The sequence below is a fragment of the Camponotus vicinus genome, unplaced genomic scaffold (genome assembly GCF_025532165.1).
Source record: "Camponotus vicinus isolate PSW18456_S1 unplaced genomic scaffold, iyCamVici1.0 SCAF_3, whole genome shotgun sequence".
Classification (NCBI taxonomy): domain Eukaryota; kingdom Metazoa; phylum Arthropoda; class Insecta; order Hymenoptera; family Formicidae; genus Camponotus; species Camponotus vicinus.
Genome location: NW_028141967.1, coordinates 19,826,431 through 19,839,377, shown reverse-complemented (window position 1 = coordinate 19,839,377; position 12,947 = coordinate 19,826,431). Strand labels below are relative to the sequence as shown.

At 35.6% G+C, this 12,947-nt stretch overlaps 1 protein-coding gene across 7 annotated transcripts in view; it reads left to right on the top strand.

The window, feature by feature from the left end:
* The window catches only part of LOC145967815 (protein kinase C-binding protein NELL1), a 63,858-nt gene extending 51,541 nt beyond the window's left edge, over positions 1 to 12,317 (top strand). For 2 of the 7 annotated variants that reach the window (XM_083092797.1, XM_083092794.1), the window contains 5 exons: positions 599 to 979; positions 1,120 to 1,379; positions 1,622 to 1,864; positions 5,243 to 5,292; positions 7,754 to 12,317. In XM_083092797.1, coding sequence (XP_082948923.1) covers positions 599 to 979; positions 1,120 to 1,379; positions 1,622 to 1,864; positions 5,243 to 5,292; positions 7,754 to 8,537 — 1,718 coding nt within the window. In that variant the 3' untranslated portion in view covers positions 8,538 to 12,317. Of the gene's footprint in view, positions 1 to 598; positions 980 to 1,119; positions 1,380 to 1,621; positions 1,962 to 2,429; positions 4,252 to 5,242; positions 5,293 to 7,753 lie in introns of those variants that run through there. The other 5 variants (XM_083092795.1, XM_083092796.1, XM_083092798.1 and 2 more) reach the window with 5 other exon arrangements.
* The last annotated feature ends 630 nt before the right edge of the window (positions 12,318 to 12,947 follow it).

Below are 12,947 nucleotides of genomic sequence, written 5' to 3'. Positions count from 1 at the left end.
ATTTATTTATGTTTATTAAGAGAGATAAATGGAAATATATTTACGCTTTTATAGATAAATTTATATACTTTCTCGAGCGCGTGCGCCGTAATTTGTAGAATGAATAAATATACTTTTCTTTATTAAAGAATTTTATGTCTCGTTGGAAATAGAAAACAAATCGCATGTATATCTTCTTTAAGCACGTTTGTATTCTGGACGAGTGTGTGCACAAACGCGATCGAAACGATATTCCTATCACATGGATGACTGAAGCGATAAAAGAAGATTTACTGAACTGAGGATTTATTTTTCTTCAATGGTCCATTCCGCAAAGATTGCGAGAAGTGAAAAATTAAAAAAAAATATTTCCATCGTTCTTTAATGAGGCGATTGATCGACTCTTTCGTTTGAAGAAAACTTTATTTATGCACTGTGTGTGTGAGATGTAGCTTTTAAATTATATTAATAATTAAAACTTGCGTCGAGTTTTATATTAAAAATCAGATTTTAGTTTTAATTCAAAAGGTAAGATTTTTTTACGATAGTCGCAATATTTTTATTTCTCAAAAGAAAAGATTCTGAACAGAAGTAAAATTAAGCTCTTGTTTTCATGCAGCTGTGTGCAATCAGACCTGTCAGAATGGCGGCGAGTGCGTGGCACCCGGGAGGTGTTCTTGTCGACGAGGTTACATCGGCAACAGCTGCGAGCTCGATTTGGACGAGTGCGCCAGCGATTTACACCGATGTCACCAGTCGTCCACGTGCGTCAACATGCCCGGCTGGTACTACTGCCGTTGCAAACCCGGCTACAGGAGCGCCCTGCACGAGAGCACACAGGGCACGCAGTGCCTCGATATCGACGAGTGCAACGATCTGACGACAGAAAGGATTCACACATGTCACCCTACCGCAAAATGCGTCAACACCGAGGGCGGCTACGAGTGCGTGTGCCCGCCGACGAAGGATCCAGAGGAGTCTGCAGAGAAATGTAGACTCAGTAAGTTTCATTTTTCTCGTTTAATTGAGAGATATTCCTTTACATGCACGCGTCGAGTCTAGGATAAAATTATTTTTAAAGTTATATCGCGCAAAAAAAGAATATGAAATGTTACTATATTATTATTATTATATTTATAGGCTGCTGGTTCAAAGGTCGCGAAATCAACAATGGCGACACTTGGACGCAGGGCGAAAATTCTTGCAGGAGATGCACGTGTCAAGACGGCGTAGTCACCTGCAAGGACTTTGTATGCGATTGCAGCGTACCGGGAAGCCACAGGAATAAATGTTGTCCTCAGTGCAATCCCGCAGCGTCCTGCAGGCATCAAGAATTCCATCACCTAGTCTTCAGGAGCGGAGAACGTTGGATATACCAATGTCAGACTTGCGAATGCCTGGTAATGAATCTGTTAAGCCGTATAATCGCGATAAAATAAAGAAATTAATAAAAAATGACGCTTCTCGGGCAACTAAATTCTTTAAATAATACAATCTTCATGGTATCATAATTCTATCGTGAAGAGAAAAGCAATAAAGTTTTATGTGAAAAATTAGAAATAATTAATTTTAAGTTTTTTTGCAAATGTGAGAAATTTTGTATCTCTCGTTCTTCAAATTGCATTATTGTAATTTATTGTAGCACGGCGAAATAGACTGCTGGCAGATGGAATGTCCACCGATAACCTGCTCGAATCCCGTGACCGAGAAGAGCGATTGTTGCCCGCGCTGCGAGGACGATCCCTGTGCACGAGAGATGCCGATGAACGGCACCGGGCTCACGGTTCCTAGTCATCCCCGACCCTGCAGTTACGCTGGCATCGTTCACGACAGCGGTAGCTCCTGGCAGGACCCCCACGACAAATGCACCACGTGCGAGTGCAAGGTAAGGAGGAGGATCGACCGTGTCATCCGTCACGTCGCAGGACCCGCGATCGCCATCGGTCCTTGACCCGGTCCCGTACGAGATCCGATGGACACGGGTAGGATAAGGGGAAAGGGGGGGAAGGGGGTAGAAGAATTCGCTGGAAAAGGACGCGAGAGAAAAATAAGGATGGTCGCGCACTAATTTGTTAAATTTTGTTGTCCTTCTAAATCTTTTCATAATATTCTATTTATTTTCTGTAATACTTCCAGAAAATACTTCTAGATTATTTCTATGTAGAATATATTATATGATATGTTTATGACACGTATATTAATTATGCATATCTTTCCATACGCTTTTCAAAAGTTATTATTTCACTAAGAAGATTGATCAATCATAAATAAAGCATTTGATATAATACAGATATCCTCGATTTTTTAATCATTAATAAGGCGACAAAATTTAAATAGCGAAGAAATAAAAACGAGAACCATCCTAACTTTATGTATCCATCACGCCTTCTTTTCTTACGAGTTCGAAAGCTCAAGGTCAGTAAATAAAATGAAATATTGTCTCAATTTAGCCAGTGAATGTGCCATATGCCTATTCGATTGCGTTCGCTGTATATTACCGATATAAGATGCAACATAATTGCTGTGCGACAGGCGTCCATCGCGGAATATGTACACTTATATATACATGGCGGAGCATCAGCGTAAATCGTGTCAATTTTATCTCAATTCCTTTCGTATTAGATTGACTTCGTAATAATTAGCATTTATCCCATTATCATAAATGTTGTCATTTTTGTACAAAATAATTGCGTTGCGTGCCCTAGTATATTTAAATAAAATTACTAATAATAATTGTACATTAATTTCGCGTATTAGATTTTTTTATTAAATAAAATATTTTCTAGAGATATAATTATACAAGATATGATGACAAATTCATTTTTTTTTTAATTAATACCAAATCATAAATATTTATCAGCACGTTTCGCAAAGTCTCCATCTTCTTTTTCTTAAAATATTTGTTTAATTAAACTATCCGCCATATATACATGAAATCGTACACAGAAGCATTTGTATCATCTTATTTTCTCTTCACTCCTTTTACTCTCTATCTGTCTTTCTGTTTTATGTATCGTCAGTAGGTAATCCTCCAATAATACAAGGTACATACTGACTGTTCTTTTTTCGTAGTATGCCATTTGTTTCTGCGGTACAATTAACGCGAAACAAATCCGCAAAGCTAAACGCTGACATTTTATTAATCGTATGCTGAGAGAAGAAAAATTGCATATTATAAAAGAAGATATACGTTGAAACTTCGCATGAATCTAACTAACCGAATTGAACTGGAATTACTATTCACAGAAACGCTTTATTTTTATATTTCACGAAAAAAAAATTAATATATAAATGTGAAATGTCTGATGTAATATTGATGTTATCTGTATTATAATAATTATTGACCAGCATCTTCTCTCGGTTACTGCATTATTGCGTCGCGCTATGCGATCTTAGCTGTACTCATTAATGTAAATTATTCAAATCATATTTTTATACATTGTCATACACATACAGGGGCGTCCCCAAGCTAGATGTCATTTATTTTTTGTTGCCTGCCTTGCACGTGGCAGCGTTCGTCATTAGTTTTCATCCTCCATGTGAGAGAAAATAAACTGTATATTAGATTATATTAAATGACTCTCTTCTTTTTCTCTTTCTCTTTATGTTCTTCTAAAGCCCTAAAAATTTGTGTTTTTATATCATGATTTATCATTGAAACCTATTCTCCACTTAATCTTTTTTAATGCTTTTTCATACGAAAAACTAAAACTAATAACAAAATTAAAAAATATGAAAGAGATTATTTAACTAAATTTAATTAAACAAACAATTGCTATAATTAATTGGATTAACTAAATATCTAAATCGCATATCTAAATATCTAAGTATCTAGATTGCAGAGTTTTCTAATACTACTTACGAAATGTCGCTGTATACTCTTTTCTATGAGAAAACATTACTCTATATTTAAAAACTATAGACGATCGAACACTGCCACGGCCGTGAGAATCCCGGTTCGTACATATGAGTCGAAGAAAACTCTGAATGTCGAGATTGCTCGTTGTTTCGCTTCTTCATTATAAATGCTTCGCTCCCATCATCGATATCCTATTTTTTGTCACCCTAAATATAAACCCATATAGATATATTTCAGATGTTTCTAGTTAATATAATCTTGAACTACAGAATTAATAAGTCAACAGTAAATAATTTATGATAAATAATTTTAGCAATAGTTTAACGATTTAGAATTTATTGTTAGACTGCCTATAATAAATTTAGGATTAGAAAGTTTACTTATACAGACACACACATGTACACTATTCGTAAAAAATATTTTTAAAAATATTTTTATATCTTTTACAAAACATTCTTTAGATATCATAATTAGGGTGACGATAAAATATTATACAGGGTGTTCCATACTGATTGATTTATTTTTCAGATCGTAAAAAAATTGGAGTTAATTTCTTATTAATACAAAGAGTTTTATAAAAACGTTAGCTTCTAAGACTAAAATATTACATTTTTAATTAAAATCTTGTAAGAATAAATTAAATTAAATTATTTTTAATTTTTAATTTTGCCATATCTCCATTTAATGAAATGACTTTAAAAATAAATTGAATTTATTAATTGAATTTATTACTTAAAAATTTTTTCTCTTCAATAATAATTGATTCTTTGGTTATCTATCCGCATTGAAATCAATTTTTTTTTCATCTGTGGCTGAAAGATAACATTATAGATCTGGGACACTCCGTATATGCTAAACCGAGATCGAACCGAGATCTCACGATTGCGCGTGCTTCGGGTCGGCCCTGCATGGATCATTTTATTAATGTATATCACTCGGCGACGATTAATCGAAAGCAGACCTGACCTCACAGTTAACGATGGTGCACCATGATCTTCACCCCGCCGATTCGATCCACGATCGAATCGCTTAATCGCCGACGTTAGTCTTCTACCATCGTTCGCCGCACATTCAATCAAGAACGACGATACGATCTTATCTAATGATATTGACGATATTGAACAATTAACCGGGAATCACCGGAGTGAAAATTCAGCTAGCGTCTAGACTAATCGGCTCGATCTTCTAAGCGACGATCGTGGATATGAATCGGCGCGGCGCACAAAGAGGTCCTGGTCACGTGGGGGCGACATAAGAGATGAATAATAGAAGAAGGAGAGGGAAAGGGTGGAAATTGCATCGAGGAAATATTGTCTGCCTGTGATCATGCTGTTGTAAATTAACCCCGCCACCTTGCCCGTGACTGACTAATCTCATATAGCCTAACAATGGGTATCCTTGCAGGTGCCGTACTGCGCCCAATTGGTGAGCAATAGCGCGTGTTGTGTGCATCGGTAATCACGTCACTTCTACCTCACCTATAATCTCTACTACCTGCCTCTTCTCTTCTGTCTTTATTGCCGATTAATGTATTACGACTAACGGAGTGCTCCAGTGCTTTCTTAGTCTTCCTCACGCTTGCTTTTCGCCTATTTCTTTTTTTAAGTTTAGATTTTTATTTTCCCTCTTTCTCTTTCTCTCTCGTCTTTCACTTTTTTAAAATATCTTCGTATCTCGTATCCTCGCTTGATACTGTAGTTCTTTTTCTACTAGTTTATTTCTTCTCTTTGATATCCTATTAGAATCCGTTATCACTACGTCGCACGTTTATTATTCGACAATGAGTATATAAATGTATCACGAGCACGTAGCATGTGCATCTCGTCGCGTTTGAAGAAGTGTTCTCGATGTGATATTGACGATATTTTTATCTAAGGACGAAAGGATTTCAAATTAACACTCAAAAGATTCTTTAATTTCTATTTATCTACTAAGCAATCGATGATGTTGAAATAACCGTCATTGCTCTTGATTAATTTTGTATATAAATCTTATCATTTCAATAATAGATACGATTGTGATTAATATTATGTGATTAATGATATTTCTATTCGCTAATTTTTTATCTAAAAATAGGCGAATGTTTTTACTAATAAACATAGCTTACATGCAAATGTTTTTATTAATAAACATAGTTTGCATACAAAAACTAATTTGCATATTCTTTATCGTCGCATTAAATCAACTCGTCGACGAATCAAACGAGAATACGGCGAGCTATTTCTGCGGCTGCACGTTTTTTTGAAATCTGCATGCATCAATGCACCTTACGCAATTCTATCTTACCTATTCTCCTCTCACAAATGCATCACCTCCACTTATTTTTTTATTTACGCACATTCCGAGACGCATGGTCGTTCATGCAAAAAGATAAAAGAGAAGGCAATCCGTTCGATCAGCGGGTCTTTCTCGTGTCGATCGAGGAGCATGGCGCACGAGGTGGCAGACACACATACACACACATGTGCACACAACACATATAAGCGGACTGCGTCTTGGATTCGCGACTGTATTTGTTTTTTTGTGTGTTTTTCTCTTCTTTTTTTAATCTTTTTTTTTTATCGAATCGTTGTCGCACCTGAGCCTCCACTGCACCCTCCTTCGATCTGCATTTGAGATTCGGTAGAAGCACCAAGAGGTCTCTTTCTTTCTTTATATCGATTTATTCAGCATCGATTCTCGCAAGATAAAAATTATGTTGATAAAAAAATATGGATGATAATAAGAATTATATAAAAAAAAAAAAATAATCTCAAAAATTATTATGCAAATTAAAATCTATTATCGAAATATTTAATTTTATATTGTAAATTAAATATAATTTTATATTAATAACGTAATGCAAATATTATTCATATGCACATTATGTAGAAAGCTATCTCGCCAGAATCATAGCGGAAAGTAGTAGAAAACTTAGAAATTTGTTGCCAGGTATCAAAGACATATTATGGAAATTCATTGTTTTGCCCCTCCTCCTTCGAATGTCAGCATGAATGTCCTTACAGTTAATACACAGACTGTAATTGTGATCGTAACCACTTACAAGTTGTCTCTTTACCGAGAAAAAAAGGTGCCATCGGGTGCGAGGGACATCGCAAGGAAAGTTTCAAGGGAAGTAAAACGGGGGTCGGATTTTTGCACATTGGTTTATTATTTCGCCACGGCGGAACTGATACGGTATTGTTCCACGAGAAACAATGAATTACATACTATGTGAAGAAGTACCTGCCTCTCCACTACAGGTCGGAAAGTCTTGGCTCGTCGGACAATCGATTGCAAAAATACCTACCTAATATTTAAACTATTTTGCTAGCGTCCTTCATTATTTCCGATATTTAAAAAAATTTTAAACATGAGAAATAAAGCAACTCATTAAAAATATATATTTAACAATAAATATCTTGCTATTATTAAACGCACATTTAATTAATTTTCTTCAATGTCATTAAGAAATAAAAATTTTTTACGCGAAAATAATTAAATAAAAATAATAAGTTGTAATATTATTGAAAAAAAAAACGCAATATATATATTGTATGTGTATGTGTTAATTGAAATCGACAAAAATTAAAAAATATATTAATATGAATTGCAATAATATTTCATTATCACAAAAGAGAACTTCAAATAACAAAAAAATATTCTATTCTTTTAATCAGAACACTCGGTCAAACTTCTCCTCGATAAGCAATCGTATTCATTTCCTCTTTTCATATATTTACATTTTTTATCTTTGATACATGTCACATATTTTCTCACTATGCTATCGAGAATCTCACTATGCTATTGAGTTCACTCATATGGCACGCCAACCAAGACTTTCCAACCCGAAGTCAGCGAACCAAAAGTCACAACAAAAAGTCTTCTAATTCCCTCCGCCGTGGCTAACCCAATCTCCCACGAACCTCTTCGTAGGACGGGCAGCTTTGCTGCAGCTACGATTACGGCTGTGCTGGCGATCTGGGTAACGACAAGCAGCAACGGCCTTCAGTTCCTGCTCCTGAGTCTCTCGTACGTCATCCATCAGACTCTGCGGTCCAGTCGTTGGTCGACGGTGCATCGAAAGCAGCTGTACCAACGGTCATTGGCACATCCGGCACTACACGCACCATCACTATCGCCGTCACCACCTCCGTCGCGAGCACCACTTCCCCCGTCTCATCGCCCTCGCACTACTCGTCATCCTCCACCATCAGCAACGAGAAACCTTATGATCTCAAACGAGATCAGGCAACAGGTTTGGTCACATCGGGAGCTCAACGGAAAAACGCCTATTATGCTATTAGGGCGCAACAGCAACAAGCATCGATCACGAGACACCAAGAGTTTGTCAGAGGCTCGACGACATCGTCGATGGGCGTCGTGTCAGGACAGTCTGCGACACCGTCGCCGACGACGGCGAGGATGCCGCTTCCGATATCCAGCGACGACAGATCGACGCCGTCGCAACGCAGCCAGTCGACGAACACCGGCGGTCATCGTAACGTCGCCACCGTTTCTTCCTCTTCCTCGTCGTTGTCATCATCATCGCCAACTTTCGCGGTGGTCTTGGCTACCTCAACGATCGAGAAGACAGACCGATCGTCGACGACGAGCATCTCCACGCAAATTCGCCAGCTGGTCGGTCGTCGTAAAGACAACAAAAAGTCCATTGTCCTTGACAGCGCCACTTGAGGACCGTGGATTTAGAGGAAGATAGGAAAGGACGTATCTGACAAGGCATTCTAGATGGGAAATCTTGGAGAATCTCCCATAGTCGTTCAATGCGCGTCGTCCGTCTATTGTATTGTCGACAGAAGAGAAGGAAATGGAAGCTCACAAAGAGATAGAACGGGATCATCAATGATACACTCGACGCTCGCGGAAAATCGGCGTCACTGCGAGGGAGATTTGTTCCTGTTTCTGGAGCGTGTCTCCGTGTCTGATAATTTTGAGGAGAGACGGTCAACCTCTCGTCAACACAACTAGATCGATGATTGCATCGCTAACCTAATTGGACCTAATTTTGCTAGGTTTCAGGTTCTAATCTTAAGATCGAGATACTGTATCGAGTAGATAAAGTCATGTCAAGATTTTGACAAGATCTGGACCCGGCATAACTGCGAGTCAGATTTGAGGCTCGAATAACGAGCATGTTCAGAACGTTCGCTTTTCCGCTTAATCTCTCGCTCGAGTTGCGGTAACTTTCGCCTTGGTCGCCATCGTCAGCTGAGCGTCGAGACACGGCGCTAATGGCTTCGAGAGATAATCAGTGCGAATGGTTTCTAGATTGAAGGTTTTTTCTAGATTTAATATCAAAGATTTGTCTTTGATATATAATTAGCTTATAAATTTTCCGCTGAAAGCGATATATTATTAGACAACCTAAATTATCTATTAGAGTCGAGTACTATAAATATTTTTATAAAAAAGTTTCTTCAGTCTGAATTTTAATTTGAAAATGAAATGCAAAAATTTAGATTGATATAATAGATTCGTATATAAAAATTAGATTGATATGATAGATTCGTAATATTAAATCCTTGATGCATTTTTTAGTTATTTTTCTTTTTTATTTTCGTAATACATATGTATACATATATTGATCATTTTTTCCCGTAGAACTCAAGATATTGATTTTTCGAATTTGTTTACTATCTATCTTTAAAAAGTTTGTTGACTGTACTTCTCAGAGTACATGTGACACAAAAGAATTTTTTGTTACTTTTTGTCATTTTGAATAAATTAGAATTAATAAGATCAGGTATTTACATAAGAATATCTAAAAGAGTAGGTCAAAGAAGTGAAAATATTTTTCGTGAGTTTCATGTAATGTGTCACATACTATACATATAAAACAAACATCTAATTTACAAGAATAACTTGTTTACATAACTATTATTTTACAAATAAGAAATAAGAATTGTTATTTAAAGAAAATTATTATTATTGCATTAACACTATTTAACATAAGATAAGATATGTAATAAATAACATAATAATTCGATAAGAATTTTGTAATTCATATTTTTAGTTAGATCACACCAAAAAATGTATCATTATTACATACATATAAACAATATGTTATATTTTCACATAATCATCAAAATTGCAACAAGATGCATATATTCAATAAATCATAGAAAAGCATAAGAAATCGATAAATCATTATATTTATTAATAATAGCTCCATAAAATCTTTTAAACTTTTAAAACAGAAATATCGTTTATTTGATGAATTAATGAACTAAATTACACTCTTAGCATTTATTTGATGATTTTAATTTTTAGCACTGATTATCGATCAAAGCGATCATGCGCCCTCCGTGGATCGAGCATGATTGAACGAACCGAGGGCGCAAATTCACTTTCACAAAAAAAAGTAAAAAAATGAAAAAAAAAGAAACTTCTTTCGCGTATTTGATTGAACAAGTAGCGCACAATATTTGGGCCTTATAAAGTAAATTGTTGATGTTCCGCTAAATCACGTAAACACTTGTATGTATGTACGTAAGTGACGGAGAAGCAGGGACAATATACATGTTTGTCGTAAGGAATTGATTCCCGATAAGGGGAAGAAAGCACAGAGAGTGACGTATATATACATATAAAGAAGTAAAACGTATGTATTATATTCTATCGTATATTATAATATATATGAGCGATTCCTGCGAATTCGTTGATATCTCTAATCGAATATACCGTCGACTGTCAAATCATCAATTGATCGATGACAACGCGGGTGACTCTATCTACGCTAGAAGTATCATATTGGAAGATTATATCTCGCGACAATATAAATGATATGAGGCCCCGGAGCATATACAATCATCGTAGCGTGCGTATCTGACGATAAAAATAGTTACGCTTGAGAGAGTATATTTAAGGATTAAATAGGATAGGCGCGACTCTTAAATCTTCGAGAGAATTCAATCTATCTTCTAAGTATTCGGCTCGATTTGATTCCCGCGTTATCCTTCAGTAATCCTGCAGGAAACGGACCTATGCTCGATTCACGGCGCTCGAATGAGGTGTCGAATTGCGACACCGAGGAATACAGTGGCTTTGTAACTCACAGTGTGACGATAAAAAAAGCCGTATCTAATTTATATCATTCATAATTCATAATTTATAATTTTTATAATTGATTAAGATCATTATGTGGTAATCGTTCACTGTTAAGATATTAAACAAAGTATGACGGTAGTAAGAAGACCGGTTCTTATTTTTACGATTGCCCAACAGAATTGTTTCTGCTGAATGCAATTAATGTCAATAGGAAAAGAGCGTATTTTATAGACATATTGCATACTGTAGTTAAAAGGCTACCGAGGAAGATTCGGCCCTTTGTAGGCTCTTCCTATCCTCATTAAATAAAAATTAAGTATGTCTGATGCGTCTGACGGAAAGTTAAGCTAGACTTTTCCCACATGCGTTTTGTGGCCTGAAGTTCGCGGAACCGACGAATTAAAAAAATTTTTGTCTGCGCTAAATAATTAATTTTCTCGACGCTAAGTTTCACGAAGACTATTGTTCTTCAGCATTTTCGCCCATTCGTAAAGTGTGCATTTGTGTAGTGATTGATTCTTGTAAAGTTAAATATAAGACAGATAATTTTCGTAGTAAAGCGCGACTGTAGATTGAATTCACAAGATTACGCGTACATATACATATTTAAATATTCCTCTGGACATTTCTTTCATTTTATTGCTATTTATTTAATATACGAGTAAACGATAATTTTAGAAGTATCGATTCTTTAAAAAATATCATTTGTTCTCTTCTTTCTTTCAGCGATTCATCATTAATATATTATTCACTGCCGCATTTTACGCATTCACACATCTCAGAGCAATCAAAATTCGTCAAGATCTTAAACACGAACATCCACGATTCGTATCAACGCGTAAACGCGAATTGGTCGCTGATGTCGCTGTCAATAGGCGGATATTAAATATTTGATATCATCATGATTCGAGCGTAGTATCGAAATAATTAACCAGAAGTTACGCATTTACAACTCGCCTACGAGCAATAGCCTAAGCGATGTTAATTATAATCGAAATAATCGAGGAAGCGAAGACAAACGCGAGGACATTTAACTCACTTATAATCTTAGCGGTAAGCGCGATGAAGAAAGGCCTAGCTAATCGTAATCACATTGAACTTTGAGAGTAAAACGCACGGGGAAACTGTATTTTTTCGTCGTGAAAATTTATAAAGTTTCCTATTATATAATTATCAGTTGGATATTGGACGATGAATGCGTCGGCTGGCTCGAATGATTTCTTTATCTCGCTCAACTCATCACGACCACTACGACTACATTCCTCCTTAACTAACAATAAATAACTAACAATAAATAGGCACTAACGTGAGAGAAGCGTATATATAAAATAAATGTATAATATTAATATATACTATGTTATATACAGGGTGAGTCAAAAGTATGTTTTAAAAATTTGTGAGCGTGTTCCTGGATAAAAAGGAAGAACAAATGTTCATATGAACATATGGTCGCAAATGCTTTGTTGTCGAGATAATGGACATAAATCAGCAGTATCAAATAATGCTTTATTTGAACGTTTACAATTTTGTTATTGTTGTTTGGTTTTTTTTGTTTTTTTGTTTTTTTTTGTTTTTTTTTGTTGGTAGTGTGGTTTGGTTTGGTTTTGGTCATGCGGACGTCGTGCTCAAGCATGTGTTGAAAATGATGGAGGACATGTAGAACATCTCTTATAAACAACAATAACAAAATTGTAAACGTTCAAATAAAGCATCATTTGATACTGCTGATTTATGTCCATTATCTCGACAACAAAGCATTTGCGACCATATGTTCATATGAACATTTGTTCTTCCTTTTTATCCAGGAACACGCTCACAAATTTTTAAAACATACTTTTGACTCACCCTGTATATTATATAATTTTAATATATATACGTATATTAATATTATATATAAATATATAAAAATAAATAAATGAATATTGCATATGTGCGGGGTGTCACGCTAGTATCGCGCTAGTTACTTGTGCGTCATTTCTTTTATTCGCGAATTCTTTGATCAATTTAAAACAACTTTTATATTTCTTATATATTATTAAATATTATGATAATTAATTTTTAA